Source organism: Carassius carassius, chromosome 20 (assembly GCF_963082965.1).
Source record: "Carassius carassius chromosome 20, fCarCar2.1, whole genome shotgun sequence".
NCBI lineage: Eukaryota > Metazoa > Chordata > Actinopteri > Cypriniformes > Cyprinidae > Carassius > Carassius carassius.
The window spans coordinates 21,175,616-21,198,767 of NC_081774.1; the positions used below are offsets into that span (position 1 = coordinate 21,175,616).

The 23,152-nt window shown below is 36.8% G+C and overlaps 3 protein-coding genes across 4 annotated transcripts in view; 2 read left to right on the forward strand and 1 right to left on the reverse strand.

Annotated features, from left to right (window-relative positions):
* Positions 1-23,152, reverse strand: part of LOC132096671 (elongation of very long chain fatty acids protein 1-like) — a 642,822-nt gene that overhangs the window by 13,482 nt on the left and 606,188 nt on the right. The gene's annotated exons all lie outside the window — the stretch shown is intronic.
* LOC132095840 (kinocilin-like) lies at positions 1,797-12,683 on the forward strand. The gene is made up of 5 exons (XM_059500926.1): positions 1,797-2,533; positions 7,119-7,187; positions 7,571-7,648; positions 11,475-11,574; positions 12,393-12,683. Exons 1-5 carry the CDS (start codon positions 2,386-2,388, stop codon positions 12,466-12,468), a joined length of 471 nt encoding a protein of 156 aa, XP_059356909.1. The 5' UTR covers positions 1,797-2,385; the 3' UTR covers positions 12,469-12,683.
* LOC132095841 (transmembrane protein 275-like) lies at positions 19,199-22,459 on the forward strand. The gene is made up of 2 exons (XM_059500927.1): positions 19,199-19,559; positions 20,641-22,459. Exon 2 carries the CDS (start codon positions 20,756-20,758, stop codon positions 21,413-21,415), a length of 660 nt encoding a protein of 219 aa, XP_059356910.1. The 5' UTR covers positions 19,199-19,559; positions 20,641-20,755; the 3' UTR covers positions 21,416-22,459.

Below are 23,152 nucleotides of genomic sequence, written 5' to 3' on the forward strand. Positions count from 1 at the left end.
GTACTGAAGCAGACCCCTTTAATGTCCCTTTTTGAATTAGCTTTATGACACTATTGTTTACAAAGAGGAACAGCATTACTGTCTGTGTTCAGATGTTATTGTACCCTCACTAATTAGTGGCAAGTTTAAAAGAAAATGTATATTTAGTAATACCGATTTAATTGCATTGACAACAATATTTTAGATTTTTTGAGCTGAATAATGACAAACTTTGTGTTCACTGAACTGAAACGACAGCTGAATTCTGTTACCTTCTGTTACCTTGTTTTGTCATGGATGAACTTTGCAACATTGACAGTTACTGCACTGAATTCAAACAACACTGAATTAAAATCCCAGCTAACAGAACTTTCTCAGACGTTCTCAGAACTTTAGCACTCCCTTTGGTATTCTGGCCAAGTTATGAACTAACAGTCTTCCGGGTTACGTTAATAGAATGTTTGTTCACAGGTTTCTGGTCTTTAATAACATTTTCAAAACATTAGCACAGAAACATTCACATTTTGTTATGTTAAACTGCTTTAAATGACCTTTTTTTTTGTTTCTCAATCTACACTCCATACGCCATACTGACAAAGGACTAAATATTTCGCTCAAGCAGCTTAACAGTCTCAAGGCTTTTTTTGTATGATGTGACAAGGTTTGCTCATCAGCATTTGGCAATTATCTGCCGTTCTTCTCCTCATCTCTTCACCTCTTAAGCTCTGTCAGGTTGGATGGGGCAGATGTACATTTTGAGGTTTCTCCAGAAATATCCGATTGGGTTCAAGCTCAGGCTGTGGCTGGGCCACTCAAGGACATTCACAGAGTTGTCTGTAAGCCACTCTTGCTGTGTGCTTAGGGTCACACTGTCCTGTTGGAAGGTCAACCTTCTGAATGCTCTGGACTGTGTTTTCATCAAGGCTATCTCTATATTTTGCTGCAGTGTTCCTTTACTCTGACGAGTCCCTCATTCCCTGCTGCTGAAAAACATTCCCTCAGCAAGAGCAGGCTACCAACACTCTTTACTTTTGGGATGGTACTCTGTAGGTGAAGAGCAGAGCTGGATTCCTTCATACATGATGCTAATTGAGGTTCATCAGACCAGACAATCTTGTTTCTCAGAGTCTGAGGGTCCTTTTTTTGCAAATTCCAAGTGTGTTTTCATGTGTCTTAACTGAAGAGAGGATTGAGTATTGCCACACCACCATGAAGAACGGGATCGGAGGAGTATTGCAGTGATGTTTATCCATCTGTAGATTTCCCCCATCTCCATATACTATATGTTCAAGGAGCTCAGCTAGAGTGACCATCAGCTTCTTGGTCACCACACTAACCAAAGCCCTTCTCCATCACTTGCCGGCCTGCTCTAAGAAGAGTACTGGTTGTTTCCAATGTCTTCCATTAAGGATAATGTAAGCTACATGCTTCTGTGAACCTTCAATATATATACATATATATATGAAATCTGCAGGTGTAATTGCGAAGTGTGAAGCTGCTTTGAAACAATCTGTATTATACAAAATGTGAATTGATTTGACCTGACAAGTGACAGTAACTGGTTTCATTGCACTCTTCATACTACTATACCTTGCTACAAGGTAGATCTACGCTCTATGAAAAAACCTAGCTTCATTCATAAAGCATATGGCTACACAGTGTCTGTCGATGACCTCAACCCATGTTATGCAATGTGTTTTTATTTTTATTATTTTCTTTTGACTCTAGCGTAGGCAGCACTTGAAAAAATCCTCTGCAGGAGATTGGGAACATCAGGTAATTTAGTCCTTTATGCAGATGAGTATTTTAAAATAAGTGCACAGTTTCTGACACAGTCGATTAGAAAAAAAGTGAGGAAAAACATGTATTTCAGATTAACTAAATGGATGAATAAAAAGTGCGTGCCTACAGTTTACTTTGTGCATGTTTATTAAGTTAGAATTAGCGGTGGATATGAGATGTTCTGGGTCATGTTGTTGCTAATACACCTCAGTATTATGCATGGATGCAACAATGGATTTGTAGGGTTCAAACACACACTTTTATTCAACAGAGTTAATTTGCCTACAAATGCATGACCTTTGCCATTCAGCATAAAATCTCAAGTACCATGGGTCTGTTAGGCCTGGTGTAGACTTCCTACTCAAATGATTAGTCGCCTTCAATCAGACCTTAATTAGTTTGAAGAGAACAAGCATGAATCCAACAAGGTAACCAGAGCCAAGTGTTTAAAGATGCACGAAGAGCCTTGAGGAGAAAGTAAAGTCTCTGTTAACCCATCTCACTAACAGTGAAACTCTCATACAGTAATCTGCCTTTGTGAATGCTTGGTGGATTTGAACGTAGGTTTTGAACGGGCGCGTGTGGATCAGCCAGACGGGGCAGGTGGGGAGTTCCACCTGCTGAATGAACGCAGTCAGTATTGGGGAGTACCATGGGCTGCGGGTGGGCTCAGCCCTGCTCAGCATTGTAGCAGGTTGTATCATCATTGGTGTGTCAAAGGACTGTGATGCAGATGCTGTGGGGGGCATCTTCCTCGGGGCAGGGGGGCTTGGTAAGTAGCATTTCTCTCCATTTGACAGGCCAAAACTACCATAGATATCTAAAGAGACAAATCTGAAGCAATATTTAGAATAGCCGAGTACTTCCAATGGTGGATTCCATCATTAAATACTGTACATTCTTACATTTTATGTAGTAAAATAGCCTTTAATGCACAGTGCATTCAATCAGTAAAATACAAACCATAAATATGTTCATTAAAGGGATAGTTCTAAAACTTCTAAAAACATTTATTCACCCTGATGCCATTCCACACCTGTACGACTTACCTTCTTCTGTGGAACATAAAAGAAAATGTTTAGCATAATGTCCAAGCTGCACTTTTCCATAAAATAGGAATGAATGGTGTAGATTAAGACGTCAGTATTAACAAAGCTACTGTAAGACTCAAAATATAAATAAATAACACTGGAGTTGTCTTGAGCTCCAAAATGGACAAAAAGCACTTTTTAGAGCTTGACAACTCCTAGTCCCCATTCACTTGCATTGTATAGCAAGGAGCAGCTTGGACATTTTGTAAACTATTTATTGAATTTGCTGTATGAATCTGCAGGGTTCTCCAGGTTTTGCTCTGCTGCTTCACTGACTATTCCACAGTGCATGTCTCTTTTGCATGTCATGTATTTTTAACACTACCTCTAATCTCTGCTCCATATCAGCACACCTCCATTTCACATTATTATCCTTTGCCTTTTTCATCAATGATCCCATATAAAGAGGGATTTTGGAAATGTTTACATGTTTTCCCACACAATATAGAGGTATACTGAAGTATCCCCCGCAGTCATTCACTCTTGAGGTTCACATCCATCATTTGATCCGGGTCTGTAATCCAAACCACCTTTTTACGATGGTGGGTATATAATCTACACATGACCCTGTCACAATAGAGCTACACGAGACACAAGTAGCCTTTGATCTATTGTTTACTGCTGGAGAAAAGTCAGCAGTACCTGTTTAGGCCCTTGCAGAAAGTGTGTTATGCATTATTATTGATACTCAACCATCATGTCAGATGACCAGGCTGACTGACAGCTCAGAGTAGATGCCATATTTAGTGGGATGCAAATGAAATGGAGGCTTTGAGGCGATGTTATTTTTTTATTGACAACATTTTTTTTTTTTCTATTAACAAACCATTAACTATGACTTTTGCCTCAATAAACATCTAATTGGCTGCTTAATGACATTTAGTAAGGTAATTGTTAAATATTGGGTATGATTAAGGTTGTAGAATATGGTCATTTAGAATATGTGCTTTAATCAGACAATATGTTAATGCTAAAAAGTAACTTGTTAATAGTGAGAATTGGTCCGTATACTAAAATGTTATTTTTTCATATTATTTTTTACATCATTTATATTTATAGCTACAATATACTGTTATAGTATTTATTAATATAAAATATTATTTAAAACATTTTATTCTCAGTTTTCAAAAAACCTTTCCTCCACAAATGTTTGTAAATGCAGGCTGCATGGCTATGTGCTTGTTTTTGAACACCTGTGGCAATTTGTCTGATTTAATTTAGGTTTAATGATTAAGAGGTGTGTCTCAATAGTTTTGTCCATAAAGTGTATATTTAGTATTCAGCTACTAACTATTAAATTCTTGTTCACTGAAATGATGTGTAAAATCAATATCACACTTGCAATCATACTGCTGGTTTGACTATTCAAACATGGCATAGCAACAGCCTTTGCACCAGTACACAGCCTCACCTTCATTTGTGTCAAATTAAATATTCTCTCTAACCAGACTAAAGTCCACTTCTTGACATTGTCTCATCGAGATATCGCTGTCATAGCTGCACACATGAGCTAGGAGGTGTTTACTGGTGCATGAACAAGTCTCCAGCCAAACAGGGCAGATCGATTGTAGCTCCACACTCTAAAGCATCAACCACCATGATTGATTTATAAGTCAGAGGTGAGTTAGGAAAGAAAGAATGAAAGAGATTAGAGGACAAAAATGACAAAAAGGAGCTAGAAAGGGAAAATGGAGGGGGGGGGGTACATAAGCAAGACACATGGAGAAGGAGACCTCAGCATGCTGCAATCATTTCTGCCAGTGGCCACTCATAACAGAAATTGGCCAAAACACAAAGCCAGCAGTGCCTAGTCCTTTCCCAACAGGAATTGATTCACAGCTTGAATAGTAGGTGCATAATCAAAATCCAGCACAGCCCCTGCAGTCTACGTCTGTCTCGCCAGCAGCCTCAGACCTCTGGAAACACAAGGAGACAGACAGGAGAGAAAGAGCTCAGCTGCACACCTTCATTAGCCACAACCATATAAAATATGTTTTGGGAGGGCATGTCAAATTAGAGTGGATGGCTTAAAGGGATAGTTCACCTAAAAATGAAAATACTGTCATTCTAAACCCAAGACTTTGGATAATCCAAAAAAGAAATAAACAAATCTATATGAACTGATTGAATAAGTCTTATGTACACCGTATAAATACTAAAGCAATCGGTTTCCCAAATGAAATGCCATGCTGGCAACCACAGCTGCCAGTATTTTACCATTATTTTACAGCACGATTTTTTACAGTGAGAGACTTTGTCACTTTATATGATAATCAGATTTATTTTAGGTTTTTATTCACATATAAACACATAGATAAAGTGCATCATATTTGGAAAACATGGAATCTTGTGTGTTTCACATTTGTGTGGCTCTTTGGTTCTTGTGCATCACAAACAAGTGTTTGAGCTTTCGTGTTTTGTGATGTGCTCTATGTATGTGTGTTGATCGTATGTCTAAATCGATCTATCTGTTCATAATATAAAGCAATCATTTCTCTTCAGAAAACTTTGAAGGCTCAGTTCATATATGATTACCTGGACTTTCAGTAGAGGAACAAACACCTCTTAAATTTCATTAAAAAAAAATATCCTAAAGGGAAAGTACACCCAAAAATGAAAATTCTGTCATTAATTATTCACACTCATGTCGTTCTAAATGAATTAGACCTTCTTTAATTTTCAAAACACAAATTAAGATATCTCTGATGAAATCCAAGAGGTTTCTGATCCTGCATAGACAACAATATGGGGGAAGTCATGGCCTAGTGGTTAGAGAGTTTGACTCCTAACCCTAGGGTTGTGGGTTCGAATCTTGGGCCGGCAATAACACGACTTGGGGGCCCTTGAGCAAAGCACTGAACCCACAATTGCTCCCCAAGTGCCGCAGGATAAATGGCTGCCCACTGCTCTTGGTGTGTGCACTTTGGATGGGTTAAATACAGAGCACAAATTCTGAGTATGGGTCACCATACTTGGCTGAATGTCTCTTTTTTCAATACAACTGAAACGTTCAAGACCCAGAAAGGTAGTAAGGACATCATTAAAGTCTATGTGAAATCAGTGGTTCAACCATAATGTTGTGAAGACAACCTGGTGGCATAAATGTACCTGGGTGCACTATTTAGCGAGACGCAAAATACATACTAATAAGCTGCAGTTTCAAAGAGGCAGCAAAAAGTCCAACACATTTTATTCCTTTTCACACAAATTGACAGATTAAATATAGATAAAGCGTAATTTTCGCAAAATTACTTCAATATCATGTTATGACTTCATAACAATGTTAATGTGTTGGGAGATTTGAAAACTGATGCTTTTGAATGATAGCATCGCACATATCCAGCCTCATATCTGTGTGTTTTTATAGACGGTAGGTTTGTTCAGTAGTTTACAGAGTACGGGAGCTGTACTTGAGAGGCAAGGAGCTCCAGTTTGAATCCTGTGTAAACACGGTTCGACAAAGCAGTTCAAATCTGCATATAAGGAAGTTCAAATGGCACGGTTGCCTCGGCAAATGTGTTTTTATATCAGTTTTGCATTTGTTAACACTATCGGGTAGTTTTAGGGTTGGGATCTGGTGTAGGGAATATTTCCAACATGATAGAGCATTAACTTTTAGCGACAGTCCCCGGATATTTGAATTCTGAACCGCCGCAATACGTGCAAGAAGCAACATAATAAAAATTGAGCGATATGTACCCATTTCAGCGTAATATCTAAATTTGGTTTAAATGTTGTTTGGAATGACATGAGGTTGAGGAATTAATGACAGAAGTTTTATTTTGGCTGAACTATCTCTTTAACTAAAGTCTTAAGGGTAAATGGTGACAGAATTGTTTGTTTTTAGTGAATTATCTCTTTAAGTCTTTGTAAACGTTGCATGAAACATTAGCAGAACAAAAAGCATGCCTTTATGTGTCAGTTCACTGCTCACAAGTGATCAGTTTCTTTCTGCTTTCTTAATAATGCTTAAATTGCTGTTCATCAATTTGCTGTGTAATGCAATATGCATGGGGCCTGTCTTTAGTGTGCGGCTCTAGTTCAGGGAGCCATTTAGCAGAAAGAAATGCAGTACAACTCGAGCTGAGTATTTCCCTACTCTACAAAGAGAGCTGGAAGGTTTCATGCAAGTTAGTGCTGGTTTGCATGTCCACGCTGTCTGATCTGGTTAAGACTGATGGGAACATGGAGGCATTTTCAGCAGGACATGAAGGACGATGACAACACAGAGTGAGTGATTCAGTCCACATCTTTTGTGCTCTGCAGGTCTCCTTATTTCAGTCTACCCATTCATAAGAGCATGGTTCAACTTCCATCACATACTGCCCAATATAGGTGAGACCACATATTATATTTTATAGCCTCCATAACATTTTGAAGTGCATGTCAGTGTTAAAAATTCCAAATTTAGGAATTTCATTTAGTTTAGAACATACAGTATATATATATATATGTATATACAGTATACACGTAGCAAGGGATTTGAAATAAAATAATATAATAAATAAAATAAAAAACAGATAGAATAGAAAAAGAATAGAGCAAGCTAGTATTAGAGTTCTTTTAAAAAAAAATATAATAATATATTTAAACACTGTATAACATTTCACTAAAGAGGCAATCTCGATTATGTTGTGTAAAATGATATTTGTTTGTTTTTGTGATGAGAGACCATGTTGCACCACTCAGGCTATAATGACAACATCTAATTTTCTCAGGCAACTTCAGAGTGCACCCGATGGCTACAAATTCAAATCCAGCCACCGAACAGCCTACAGCTACACTCACACGAGAGGGTAAGTGGCTGTTTCACATGGATATGCACACACAAACCCGTTCACACACACATGCACCCCTTTTGCTTCCAGTCTGACTATTAAAGATGTCACAATTCCTATGACACCATTTCAGATTGATTATATTCTTCAAGTCAATGTAGAGCCATCCGCTGCTTCTCATTTACACTTTCTCTGCCTGCAAGATCTGAGGCAGGAGGCTGTGACAAGTCCCAAGCTCTGGTCCGAGCTAAAATAGAGCCTATTAGGTAACTTCATAAGAAATAACATAATGGATTTAATGGGTAATAATAAAAACTCTATTTCCAATAAATCAATTTTTACATACTTACTAATTGTTTAGTTTGATAATTGCTCCAACTCTTGTTGAACTTAAAAACTGCAATTTCGAGTCTCTAATGGAAACACAGCCATAAAATATAATGCACTAAACAGACTGTCCCTGTAAATGTATTGCTACCAACATTCATCCATGGTAGTTTCAAAATATTGTCCCCCAACTCATCCATATCAATGAACATTAATGATGTTCTAGCAAGTAACTACTTCAGAGCAGCTTCCTGTATTATGTTACATTACATTAATTCATTTAGCTGACGCTTTTATCCAAAGCGAATTACAATTGCTATATATGTCAGAGGTCACACACCTCTGGAGCAACTAGGGGTTAAGTGTCTTGCTCAGGGACACATTGGTGTCTCACAGTGGATTCGAACCCGGGTCTCTCACACCAAAGGCATGTGTCTTATCCACTGCGCCAACACCACCCACAACACAGGTCACGTTATTAAAATGATAACATAATCACAATCAAATTTGCCCTGCAACTTTATTGGAATTACTTGATTTATCTGCCTTTTTAAATATGATTCAATTATAATTTTTATTGAAATTTTAGTCTTAGAATTATTATTAATAATAATAACAATAACATTAGTTAGCTAAAACCACTAAAAATATTAAGATACTTCTTGAACCCTCTCAACATCTGTTTGTTCCCACAGTCTTGTAAAACCTGGATATATGAGTTAGTATACTTTTAAAAGTGTGATTTCCAGACCTGGCAAACCTTTTTTTAAATGCCTTGGTCATTTTCATAAATAAAGTGCTCTGCATTTAACCCATCCAAAGTGTACACACACAGCAGTGAACACACACACTCACACACACAGCAGTGAACACACACCCGGAGCACTTTGTTCAGCGGATATTCTCCAAAATGTTGCTATGGTGATGCGGAGAGACACAGATGAGACAAATTCTCGATTTAAGTCTTTTTGTTTTCTTTGCGTACAAAAAGTATTCTCGTCACTTCAGAGCGTTACCGTTGAACCACTGATGGCTGATGGACTATTCTGACGATGTCTTTCATACTTTTCTGGACCACGACAGTGTATTTTACTTGGCAGACAATAGGACAGTCACAAGCCTCCCTGTTTTCATCCAAAATATATTAAATTGTGTTCCTAAGACGAACGAAGCCTTTGTGGGTTTGGAATGACATGGGGGTAAGTGATTAATGACAAAACTTCTATTTTGGGTGGGAGTATCCCTTTAATATTCCTTATTATGTTTACTTTCACTTTATTAATTTACAGAAGCTAGGAGTACCCATGGGTTAGAAGTGTTAAAGGGTCATATGACGTTGCTAAAAAGAACATTACGTTGTGTATGAAATGAAATATGTTTCTGCAGTTTAAAGTTCAAAAAACATATTAAGCTCCTCACCTTATTTGGAATATCAGTTTCCATGGTGGCAGCGACAAAAATACTACAGCGAAAATCAAATTGCACCATCTTTCTTGTTTTTTGTGTGCAGCGTTATTCAAATCTTCCCACACAGTGACGTAGATTTGTGGGGGTATGTTTGAATGAAGTGGTGTTTAAGGAAGGCGTGATTGGTCTCATTTTTTTTATAAAGAATATCTCTTTGAGTTTGAGACTTTAATCTTTGCGACTTTACGGATCTTATATATGTACGAACAGCTTGTAACACTCCAAAGACAAAGGAAACCATGATATCGCATCATATGACCCCTTTAAACTAGGGTTAGTGGTGGGACAATGGTTTTAATCCATCTCTGAGACTACTCACTTTAATAAACGAGTCACTTTAATAAACACATTTATAATAAAATTTTATTTATAATACATTTAAACAATTTATTAGTATTCTATACCCCAACATTAATATTAGCTGTGGGCTATCAATAATCTGCAGACAGTGCTGGTGATTTCTGGGTAGAAGGAATTAGTTTTATGAGCAATATGGTTTAACTGTGCTTTGCAGCATTGTTTTACTCTGATACCTGACATGGGCACTTTTAGTTACTGCAGTCATGAGATGGGGAACCAGGAAACCATATTTAGTTAATCAGAAAGCTCACTCTCTGCCCTGTTGTGGAAATTACATTGACACGTGTCAATCACTGCTGATACAGCCCAGTGTCCATCATGCAGCTAATGTTTGTCCTTGTTGCCTCCTCCCTGGCCATTTCCTGCTTCAGTCCACACATCTGTTTCTGCTCTAGATCTGTGCTCAGTTGAGTAGATTGATAATCTAAGGAAAAAGCTCTAATTTGACAGGATGCCACATTTCCTGCAATTGATATCTTGTTTTTTTTTTCAGAGAAGATACATTTATGTTCGGTTTTATATGAATTCAAGGTATTCTTTGAAACTGCATGCATGTGGCTTCGCAGAGAAAGGCTATAAAAAGCATGATTATGTACTAAATTTTCACTGCCTGTATTATGCCCTCAGAGCACACAGAGCAGTCATGCACTGAATCATGTAAACAGACAACAGGGACACGTTGAGCCAATGAACAGCAGTCTCATAATTTGGTCTCTGTCTGTGTCTATGGCCTTTTCTCAGGCATGTGATGAGCCAAGGACAAAAGAAGAAGAAAAAACAGTTTGTTCGCTCCTTCAGTATAACTATGCAATAATAATGAAGATGCTAATAATAATAATAATAATAGTTTATTCATACATTAAATTAAAACAATTAAACAAATCAATAAGTAATGATATTACCATTGTTCCTTCAAATAAAAAAGGTATTTGATATTATTATAATTGTATTAAATAAAATGTAATTGGTTTTTTACATTCAATTATTAAAATTAAACAATCAATAAAAATATATATTACATTGCAGTAAATTATTATACTGTTTTTTTTTGTAAAATATGAAACGACTATTTAATAATAATATTCAAATAATATTTTATTTTATTGTTTTTTTTAATTAGTAAAATGATTCAATTAAGAAATATTGGAATATTAAAAAATATATATAATTCATTACTATTACAATATGTTTTTACTATTGTATTGTAGAATAAAATAGTATTTAATAATAATAATTTTCCCAAATAATATTGTTTTATTATTTTTTAATTAGTAAAATAATTAAATAAAGAAAAATACAAATATTTATTTTACTACTGTATTATAAAAAATAATATTTAATAATAATAATAATAATAATTGTATTTTACAAAATAACATTACAATTACAATACTTCTTAATACTAATATTTATGGCTGAATTAATTTATTTGGTTTAAACGTTAAGCTATATACTTTTATCTACTAAATACTTTTATTAATCTAAATTATTAATCTTGGCAGGAAAATAGCTAAGAAACCTTAAAGCTTTTCTTTTGTTGACAACACATTATTATATGTCTCTTATTATAAATTTCGGAAGACAACAGGGACGGATTTACGAAAGTTAGACTGATTATTCAGATCGGAAATACAGAAATTTGTAAAAATACAGAAAAATTGCATTCCTGCTTTCATTGTCTCATTCTTAGGAACTCAATGCCAGCTAAATGTAGAGCGTTCGAAAAGTCGAATGGGGGCATTTGTGGAGACAGCAGTTCCTACAGCAGCCGAGGGCTCACAGGATGATGGGTGAGACATGCGTTCAAAGTCTGAATATATATATAAAAAAACAACAACAACAAAAAACATCTCTACAAATAAAAACTTAATCTCTACAGCCTTTGTTCTGCGTAAATCATTTTGTCATTCAAATATTTATAACTTTACATTAACAGTGAGGTATACCAGACACAAATTACATACTCCTCTCATTACATTTGCGACACAATGAATTCCCTTTCTCAATATGGCAGTCTTCCTCTCTAGGGCCCGAGAGTAATTTGATTCTTCTAGCAGGCAGCAGTGCCAAACAGCCCAGGTCTTTGTGGCTCACTAGAGGAACGGAGTGATTGGGATTTCCACTTGCTTTTAGAGAGGCTTTTTGCTCCCCTATTAGGCTAACATTATAGTCTATGCCAGGAGCCAGTCACTTCCAGGACATTATTTTGATTGACCATCTCTGTGGCAATTTACACTCATATAATAACCACTACAGAGTAGTGAGACTGAGAAAATTTTCTGCCATCTTTCACCTGCATGAGTTGGCGTCAGATTTTAATGTACATCTTACAATCTGGGTATAGATCTGAGAAGCCTTTTCTGATAGAATACGGCTCTTTTAAAAAATGGAAAAAGAAAGGTGTCGACCGTTCCCCATTTTGAGCTTATTGGTCTCCAACCAACAAAGAAGTTGCTGTGGAAGTGGTTGTCATGGTGACTTACACCACTGTCTTCATTCATAATGTCATTTATGTTGCATGAGAACCTGACTTGGCTCTGCCTATTCAATTTAGAGAAATAAGCATACACACTTATGGTTGTATAAATGAGTGTATTTTTCCTTCTAGCCCTTCTGCAGATGTTCCAGATATCTTGGGCAGGCGGAAGTTTAAGTCACCATCTTCTGATCAAGACACTTCATAATTGTTGGATCCAATGGAGTCTCATTAAAGAACAAACAGTATTCATTTCACAATAAGCAAGGCTGATCTCTGCTTACAGCTTATTATGGTATCCTATCTGATTTCACTCATTCAAACCAAACAAGTTGTCTGCTCTAATACTGAAATAATGTTAAATGAAAGCAGAGCAAGAAGAAAATCACACTGAAGAACAATGAAATCAGAAGCAACCATGCTTAAAAGAAGTGTTCATCTAAGAAATGAAAACTGTACTCACTCTAATGTCATTCCAAACCTGCAAGACTTTCTGCCTTCTGTGACAAATAAAATAAGTTCTGTCTTGTATATATACAGTATATACTGTGTTTATGTGGTTTAAGGTAAAAAAAAACACAATATTGTTTCTCCTCTATGCCCCACCTTCTGAAACGTGCCGATTTTTACAAATCTCATCGTTCTTAAAAAGCATGATTTGCTCTGATTGACCAGCTATCCAGTGTATTGTGATTGGCCTGATGCCTCAAGAGTGTGACGGACACAGGCCCGGCGCCACAAGGGGGCAAAAGGGGGCAAAAGGGGGCAATGCCCCCTCAGATCTGACTTGTGCCCCCTCTGTTTCATTTTTGTATTCATGGTTAAAAATAAAATGTTCAACCTTTTGAGATAAATAATAATTGAACCATATCCCCATGGGATTTACAATGTTCAGTGTTGTGACCCGTGACATTACTGCCAGATTCAAGCGTCTTTTGCGTTGGTTGGCGCTGAGCCAGAGACGGAAGAGCTCAACGCTGTCATATATCACAACTATGCAGTGTTTTCAACCTCATAATGTTTATTTTAGATTTCATACATTTAAATAGGCTACACATAAGCACTGGTAAAACAATAGCCTACATTTGGAGTCTGTGGAAGCAGCAATAACTATCTATTCAAATATAATTTGTTGACGTGTGTTTTTCAAATCAGACAAACACAGTGGAAGTAGGCTAACTATAAAGTTTACTCTATTGTTATAAAGGTTTTTAAATGACCAAACACACTCACTTAAACATATTTGAGAATCGGAATATCAGATAGTTGATGACATGGTAAGTAAGTTTGTGAATATTTCGAATAAAAAAGGAAAAACGAAATGAAGGATAGCCTACATCTATCATTATTGTGGCTTCGGTGTTTCACGTGACAAATATTACACATTGCCATGGAAACATTAAGGGGGAACGTTCTAAAATAACTGTCGCCTTGAAAAATCTTACTCTCAGGAGTCAGTTAGAATATTTTAAACTTAAGTGTGAAAGGGTTAATTATTCATAATAAATGACGCTGGCTTATCTTTTGTCAACTGTGTGATTTCCTGAAAATACAGTTTTTACTAAGGAGATTCAGTGCCAAATCAAGGAGACTGCAGCTCTTCTAAAAAGGTATAGGATATGATCTATCATCATTAGGCTGTTTAAAATTTGCTAGTCTCTGGTTAACTTACCTGCAGTTGCATATGGAGTGTTTTAGGGAGCGCTGTATTTAAAAATCTATCGTTGCAAAGCGAGATCTCAGTGTGTATTAATCATTGATGCTGTAATAAAGTTAAGCCCCCTTAACAATTTTACATGCCCCCTCAGTCATTTAATCCTGCAGCCGGGCCTGGACGGACATATTATGTTAAGAACTTATATATATGCCGTCTCAGTCCAGCTGCTCTGCTCGTGCACATCCCATCATTGGTTCTCTTTTAGCAGTCTAATCAATATACTGTCAGGAGTAATTCGCATCAGAGGGAGTGTAAGGCACATTTATAAACTGAATAGTTTAAGTCATTTGTGGATTAGTGCATACTGGAGACGCGAACCGTTTCAAACGATTCAGTTCGATTTGATGAAATGGTTCAAGATCCGGATAAATAGATGATTTTGTTTGTGATTCAGACATCACTAGACAAGACAAAACCAATAAAACCCATTACAAACGAGGCATTTGTTGCATCCAGTTGGGACATAGTTACTGATTATAATGACTTATTCTGTCTTTTTACGCGTTGCATATCCCGCTGCGTAAACAAAACAATGTCTGCATTTGTGATCTGAGAAACAACAAACAAGCCTACTGTACACTGCTCAAAACTCGCGTTTGAATCATCACTGGAAAATAATTTAAATATAAATAACATACAAGCTGTGAGTCAGAAGTGCCAGACTGTTCTTGCAACGTTTGAACTGATCCACTTTACAGAAACAGCCTTTGTGCAGAGATGCATTGCAGAGTACTGGTTCAGGAAACCTCCTCGTCCTCCATAAAATGTGCTGCACACATCTGAATATTTGGTTTGGACTGTTCTGGAACAGTGTTGAAATACATCTTAACCACTGATTTCTAGTCGTGTCCTCTTTTGGAAGTCCGCTTTCACAACCAAAACACACAGCAACTCCGCGACATGGCAGCGGTGGCAACAGAGAGAATAAAAGTTATGCTTTCTTTCTTTGCATGAACATTTGGTTGGTGTTATGCAAATCTTCCCACATAGTGATGTAGAGATGTCAAAAACAAAAGTGGCCTATTTGTCACACCATTTTTTTTTCCTTTTGTGAATCTGTTAAGTTTTCAAGAGAAATAGATTGTGTAGCTGTATTTATTTTATTAGGTTCACAGAAGCGCGGAAGGTGGGTGATGCAACGATGTGTGAATCTTCATGGTCTGTTGTTTATGCTGCACAGTTTCAACTTACTCAAAAACTTGCGTACACAAGCTGAGACTTGACGTGAGATTTGATCGTAGCCACCGCTCACATCCATATTGATAAATCCAAGTTTTGCATCGAAACTACCAATTTTCTTTAGTACTTTCATTTTGTAAATGAGGCCCAATGTGTTTGATCTTGGCAGACTCAATCTGCTGTGATGCTGTTGCTACCGAGGCTCGCTATTGCCAAAAAATCCACAACATGCTGCAGAAAACATATCAAAAATACTGCTGCTGGACATAAATAGCATACATGAATCACCCCGTAGCAGATTTATACAGGTGGAGCTGGGGAAGGTGGAGGGTTTCTGAAGTGTGCTGCAACTGCTACAGCACGCACTAGCCAAGTATTTGAATGTTGAGCAGAAAGCTCATTGGCTGCTGATGCAAAAATAACCAATCAACTACTCCATGTGATAATGATGTCATTATGTCAGATTGAGTCAGACCTATCGGACTGCACCATCTAGAGTTTCATGACAGAACTTTGGATATATTGGAAATATTTTTTAAGCTTTCAAAAAAAAATGAAAGCCAATGGATTCCAAAATAATACTGTGGTCCAAACATCATCTTTCAGAACAATCATTTACCCTCGCATCGCTCCTGAATTTAATTATTCTGTAGAACCCAAATAATCTAAAGAAAGTTGGAAATCAAACAAGACTGGAGCCTATTGATTCACACTTTTTTAAAATAAAGGTTCTCAAAGAAAGTTTTTCCTCAGATGCTATTGGGTTCCTTTCAGTGAACCATTTCTTTTTTTTTTTTCTGTGTAGGGCACTTTACTTGAAGCATTTATGTATTATGGATTTTAAAGGTATTCATAATGAATGTTGTAATGCATTATATATTTTCATGAATAATTTTAACCAAAGTTAAAATGCATTATATTGTTTGGAGATTCCTTGTTAATTTCCAAATCTGAAATTGGTTGCTTGTCATGTGTTTTAATGCATTATATTTTCTCAAGATGTAACAATGAATATGTAAGTATAATAATGTATAACTTGTTACAATTATTGAAGAGTTTATACAGTGAATTATAAGGAGAATTCCAAGGCATAATTCATGCATTAAAATACTGAATAAGCTAAAGAAAGTTTGTGAATTGGAAAGGCTCCAAAAATATTAAAGTTTCTTCATTGAAACATTCCAATAAAGACCCTTTATTTTTTAGAGTGAATATATGGAAAAAAATTGATTTTTCTATGGAAGAAATTTCTCAAATAATCTCCAAAAACTATCAAACATGTTTATAGCAACATTAAAGAATTTTCATTTTTTGGATGAACTGCAATCACTGTAAGAGTTTTCACACCATGTGCTCACGATGGCATGCATTTGTGGTTATCTGTTAGTTTTGAATTGACTTTAATTCTTAACATTCCTATTAGTCTTTTTTTAGACGATTTAGGAGATTCTTTTAAGCATTTGCACATCTCTAATATGTCTCTAAAAGTTTTCCTGTCACGAACTGTATTCCTGTCAATACTCATTTAGAAAACTTCAGTCTTAGTCTTTAAGATTTTAATAAGTTAGGATGCATGTAAAACTTAAGATTCATTAGCAGATGCTTTTATCCAAAGCAACAGTTGAGGAATACAAGATGGGATTCATCTTAAGAAGGCAATAACACGAGAAGTGCTAGCAATTCAAAGTTTCAAACATCATCTAGAATAGAACAACCTGGAACATGGAAAGATTTAAGAAATGGCAAAAGCCCAGGAGAAGAGAGTTTTTTTTTTTTGCACAAAGAGTCATCAGGATACAGTTAAGTGCTCATTTAAGTGAACACAACAGATGCTTTCCAGATGAATGCTCTTTAACAGGCATCTTGGAGATGTACATGTGTGCTATTTGGGATTGCTCAACTATAACCCTTTCCTACTGTGAACCCAGTGAATAAAACGTAGGAAACTGAAATTATTACATAAACAGTCTTATTTCCAACAGCTTTAGTGTCATGTCATGCCACACACAAATAAAGAATTGTTTTCCTGATTAGCCTACCCTACTCTCTGACATGCTTAAAGATTTACTGTAGTCCTTTTGCAGCACTATTAATGATTCATGTATGAACATGTAACGTGCACGGCACAGAATCATTGTGCATCCTACGCAGACCATCAGTGACACACTAAGGCTGAATATGCAGTGTCCTTGCATGGCGACAATGAAGAGAGACACTGCCTGCTGTTGCCAAGAGCTCTGACGTACACTAATGACTGAATTATACACCATTGTACTGGGCGTCTCGCACAACAGCACTAGAGAGAAGTTATAAACAACCAGGAAAAATAACTTCATGATGAATGCGATTCACCCAAAAAATTTATAATGATTCATATAAACTACACGCTTATACAGAGGCGATACTGTGATATAGTGAACTGCTGATGGCCTGCACAACTGTTGTAAGTACACTATACAGTACATATTTCAATAAAAAACAGTAGTATCTGTAGTAGTTTCTATATATTTCTATTATTATATTAAACCTGTCATTAAAATATATATGTTATATGATTGATTGTATGAGGCTCTTTTTGCAAAGTACAGTACCTGACCTTCATATAATATTTACCATGGAAACCATAGTCACTGCATATTGTTTCTAACAATATATATACATACATAGACAGAGCTCGGTAGAAAAATATAAATATAATAAATACACAGCATTTTGACCAGTGTATTTACAGATATCATTTCAGGTTTTAAGTGTTTCAACATTGCATCATCTATGAACACATTCATTTTTATTTGAATTATTACAAATAAAAGTATTATTTGTTTGAGGTTATTTCTAAATTATTTTAATTTTACATTTTTATGATTTACTTAATTATTAGCTTTACATTAAATTCAGGAACCCCCGAAGTAATATAATGTTCAGTGCACTACATGTTGTTAATTACAACAAATGGAATAACCTTTACTATATTGACACGGTTATTCTTTTTAAATCAATGTGATAAATCAGTTAGGTCAAAAGTAATCTAAAAGTATTGTATTACCTAAATTCAGTGGATTACGTCAATAACAACGTTTTGTCATGTAATTTGGAATCAGTATTGGACTACAATTAGTAGGTAATACCCAACTCTGTACATGGATGCCTTATTAGCAGCTTTTTGCTATATGTATGCCATCCGTCATATTGAAAAAAATGGTCCGTGAACACGCGAGAGGAAGTTGACTGTGCATTTGCATAGTTATTTATATGTGAATATCTACTGTATATCTGGATTAGACTTCGGCATATGATTTCACTAAACTAACAAATTACAAGTTGAAAGTGACCGCCTCAAAAAGTTACCATAGCCTAGTTAAAAAACCTGTAATATTGAATTATTACATATAAAATCACAAAATTTTCATATTTTCACTTGTAGGTTATATCCCATTTCTTCAGGAATTTAAATCTTGGCTGCACAATGTTTTGGTGTCTCAGAAAAGTCATTGATGTTTACTGTGAGTGACGGCATGTTGCCCGTTCCAAGATGGCGGACAAGTTTCTGGAGGAGACGAATGTGTCATACATAGGCCTATGGCAGATAGCCTACTGTTTGTTTCTGAAATAAAACAACGGCATATTACTAGTCAACAACATAAAATAACAATAAATGAATTTGACAGAAATTATGGTTATCATGGTAGCCTACTTTTGTAAGGGGAGATACAATGTTTAAATGTTCATTTGCAAATATTTACATATAATAATTGCAGCATAATATTTACAGGATAATAATTTACAGTACTGCATAACTATTTACACAGTTTACAGGAAAATAATTTCTTGCAAAACACATAGTGCCTAATTATTGTATTTTGGCAGTGATATATGTAAAGGTTTAACTGTTTGTACTGTTTTGTTTTTCGGAGTGAAATATTTTAGCCTGCTATCGTAAAGAGGAGTTAAGCACTGGGAGCTGTGCACCATGCACAGAGCTGAAGATGAGAGAGAGGGTCCCTCCTCTCTACACACCCAATGAACACAAGCCCACCCGCTCATTCACACCACTGATCAACACACGGGCTTCTGTGCAACCTGTTACTGCCAACACGAAGGGAAAATATTACACCACTTAATTCTTAGTATCATTTGGTTTTGTTAAAGAAAAATAGTCGTTTGTTCAGAGAAACCCTGTCACTCAGAATCTAAGTCTCGAATCCAGCGCTTGGAGCGCGACTGACGTGTATTGAGTGACAGCCGTGTTGATCTTAATATGAGCCGATCAGCGAAACCCGCGTGAAAGACATCGCATTTTTTAGGACGTATTTATTTTTTTCTACTTAAACGACAGGGTTCGCACGTCCCCTGAGACCTCCGTCAAGCAAGCCTGTGTAATTCCTCTGGACGTCGACTAAGCGGTAAGACCTTTACTAGTTTATAAAGAGACGCTGACAATATTTCTAAATCACTGCATGTGTTAATATGGCTCAAAGCACCATATTTATATATTTGTTTAAGCTGTCGTCTTTGACCACATTTAAGTCTCATCTCATGGGCTATTACATCCGGTAGGGGTGAAACCTGCATTGATGCTCACTGCTCCCATTAGTACCTACGCATTTTTACTAATTCATTTTACAAAGCTGATGACACAATATGATTGAAACTGGTATTGTGTGAAATGATTAGCTTCTTAAGTTTGCTTCAGAAAGTAGGCTAAATGTGACCTTGGTGTTGTGAAGTAGGCTACAGTTGCATATAAGGGCAAATGGTGACTATAAAAATATTTCTGATAGTCATGACTGTTGAGTAATTTACTGGCATTACTTACCTGGCAGTAAGGCTACCTTAGTTATTTTGTTACAAGATACTGTAACAAATGTAAAAATTAATAAGGGAAAAATTGATTGTTATATTTGATTAAAGATTGCACTGCCATTAGTGTATACAATAGAAAACAACAGTAACATTGTTAAGTATTATAATTAAAAATGACTGTTTTATTTTAATATATTTTAAAATGTAATTTCTGTCTGTGATGATGACAAAACTGAATTTACAGCAACCATTGCTAATATTATTATTATCTATATTATATTAAAATTATCTATCTATTCACAAATACACAATATTATTCTGTAATATTTTTATAAGTAAAAGGTATGGGGCATTCCCAGAATTCCCAGTGGAAGCAATCAGATTTGTTTAGATTTCATGTAATAGATTTGTTTTCTCTTATCCTATTATCAGTGGAGAATTTATATTGCAATTGATGTGATTAAGTTAATGTTTATTAAAATACTTTATTGTTAAATGTGTTACCCTGATGGTGTTTTGGCTTCATGTGCTCTGTTTTATTATTGACCCCAGTTGCTGGAGAGGACAACTTTAATAATAACTCAACTAAATGGCATCTTGTAATGCTTGTTATGGTAAATTTCTATAACACCTACAGTTTACTATAAAGTATGACACTTACTTTTTGTTTCTGTACTACAGGTAACATCCACAGTGAGTGAAGCAAGCACTAATGAAGAAGCAATGGTCATTTTCTACAATTTGCTGATAAGGACACAACAGGTGTGAGTGGGGTTGTGTCAGCAACTCTTTAACCATGACCCTCACCAACATGGTTTGCAGTGAACAGAGTTCTGGCACATCAGTGCCTAAAAAGGAAACGCAGACCCGCAAGAAGCGGAAATCCCGTCCTCAGGGTCTGCCTTCTCCAGCCCTCTGCTGTGCATGTGGATTGTGCATTATGTTGGCAGGCATCAACATCACCTTAGTAGGCGCCTTCGCCTTCAGCACGCTTGTGCCGTCTAGCAATCCCCCAATCATCATCGGACCTATACTCCTGCTTGTGGCGTTCTCCTTCTTCGGGGCTTGCTGCATCTGCAGTCGCTTGCCTCCACCTCAGAGCTCTCGACGGTCTAAAGGAGGTGGCGGTTTGGGATTCATGGGTCGGGGCGGAGGGGGGTTGAGTGGAGGGGCGGCGTTTGAGATTGAGACCAGCGAACACACTATGCAGGACACCACAGCCGTTCAGCTCAGTCCCACCAACTCGCCCTGCTCCTCTCACGCCTCCAGCCCCGAAAGAGAGGCTCCTGCCACTGCCGCCAACGCCACCGTTCCCGCCCCAGAGTACGTCCCTCCACGAGCCTGCAAGCTCTTCACTATGGAGGCCAATGGACCTAGCTCAGCAGCTTTTTCTGCTTCTACAGGGGGTGGAGGGGCGGTCCGGCTCACTTTGCCCTCAGACTGCGCCGCCACTTAAGGCTGCCAGTTTAGGTTGCACTCTGGAGAAGGGCTGCTATTACGTTATGTAAATAGTTTTTCAAGAGGAAGACAAGCACTTTGTGTGAAGAATTCATTTGATTATCACAGCTGGCTTGTGCCGCGAGGTGCAATAACAATTGAAATGTTCACATAAATTCAACGGGTTGATTTTTGGAGTCTGCGAGACCCATGTGCTCCTAATAGAAATGAAAGAGGTATGTCACAAGCACATGAAGAGCATTTGCATTCTCTTATCTAAAGAGAGAGAGCCTTGAAAGGTGAATCACTGTGGGGTGCTTCACATATTCATACTGTGCCACTGTTACTCAGAGCCTTCACAGTTACTGCGCTCAAAAGAGACAGAATCAGCTGTTGTGTAAAGATGGCTTTGGAGACTAGCCTGAGAATGGAGAAAGAGATTACACTGCGTTTTGTCATATGTCAGTGTACAGACCAAAAAACAGAGTTGGTGTATATTTTCTTGTTGTCATTTTAAATGCTAAAATACGTTTGAACGGTCAATTTTATGAAGACTCTCCATGGCCAACCTTTTTGGATTTTGTCTTTATCGGATGCTTAAATAAGCCGCGTCACTGTGCAAGAGAGAGCACTGCCGTTTTTTCACGCGATTTAGAAAATGAGGTTGCTAAGCAGATGCATTGTTTGTGTTCAAGTCAGACAAATAATTAATGTGCAATGAAAGGCGGAATAAAAACTTTTTCCAATTATAGTGCAATTCTCCTAACTCAGTGTGGGGTGAAAATGCACATTTGATGATGAGCAGTAGTTTTACCATTGTTGAATTCTGTTTGTCATTGAATGTTGTGACATTATTCAATGAACCAACAGCCCATTGTTCTATAAGAAAAAAAAAAAAACCAGCCGCAAGCCTTCTGTCTTTATTTTACACTGTGGTTTATAATGCTGCCAAGTAAAACAATATTTATTTCCTTTATGGTTGCCAAAAGCTGATTTCTCCTTCAAGCATTCCTCTCCTGTTGTTCTCTGTTGACAATACTTGTCTTACGTCAACAGTATGGTAACATTTTTTTTGCCTTTTGAATGCAAGGGCCAGAATTGTTTTCAAACATGCCCTTCATCACTGACCCACACTGATGGTTCAAGCCAAACAGTGAAACAATTTCCTCATGTTGATTCTACCAGAGAGGCAGGGTTGCCAGGTTTTTCGCAACAAAACCTGCCCAACCGCTACTCAAAACTAGCCCAAAATGTTTTTCAGCGGGGTTCCTCTGGTAAAATCTGCCTTCCAGGTTCTAAATATCACATTATTGGGGTCGCTTCAACCCGTGGCAACAGTGTTTAAGTGGCCCAATGGACTTGCCAACATTGCAGGGAGGTCAGCTAAAAGCAGCATTTGGTGACTGAACAAACTGAAAAAGCAAAAGACAATATCCAGTTATACCTTTTTAAGAAGGAAAATTAATAATGTTTTTAGAAGTAGTTAGGGTTTTTAGATTGCCCCTTTGTTATCATATTCATCAGTTCCAACCTGCTGAAAGGGCTGATTTTTAATGAAACAATTATGTACTTAGTGTTTTCTTTCATTTTCTGAGTATCAGTGCATCTGTTAATATATATGTTTAGCTGTGTAATATAGTGCAGTATGTTTATATTAGAAGTATATAGGTCAGTATGTGATGAATACTGAAGAAAGTACAACATTAACTGCATGCTTACAAACAGTGTTGCCACCGGAACAAAAAAAAAATCCTTG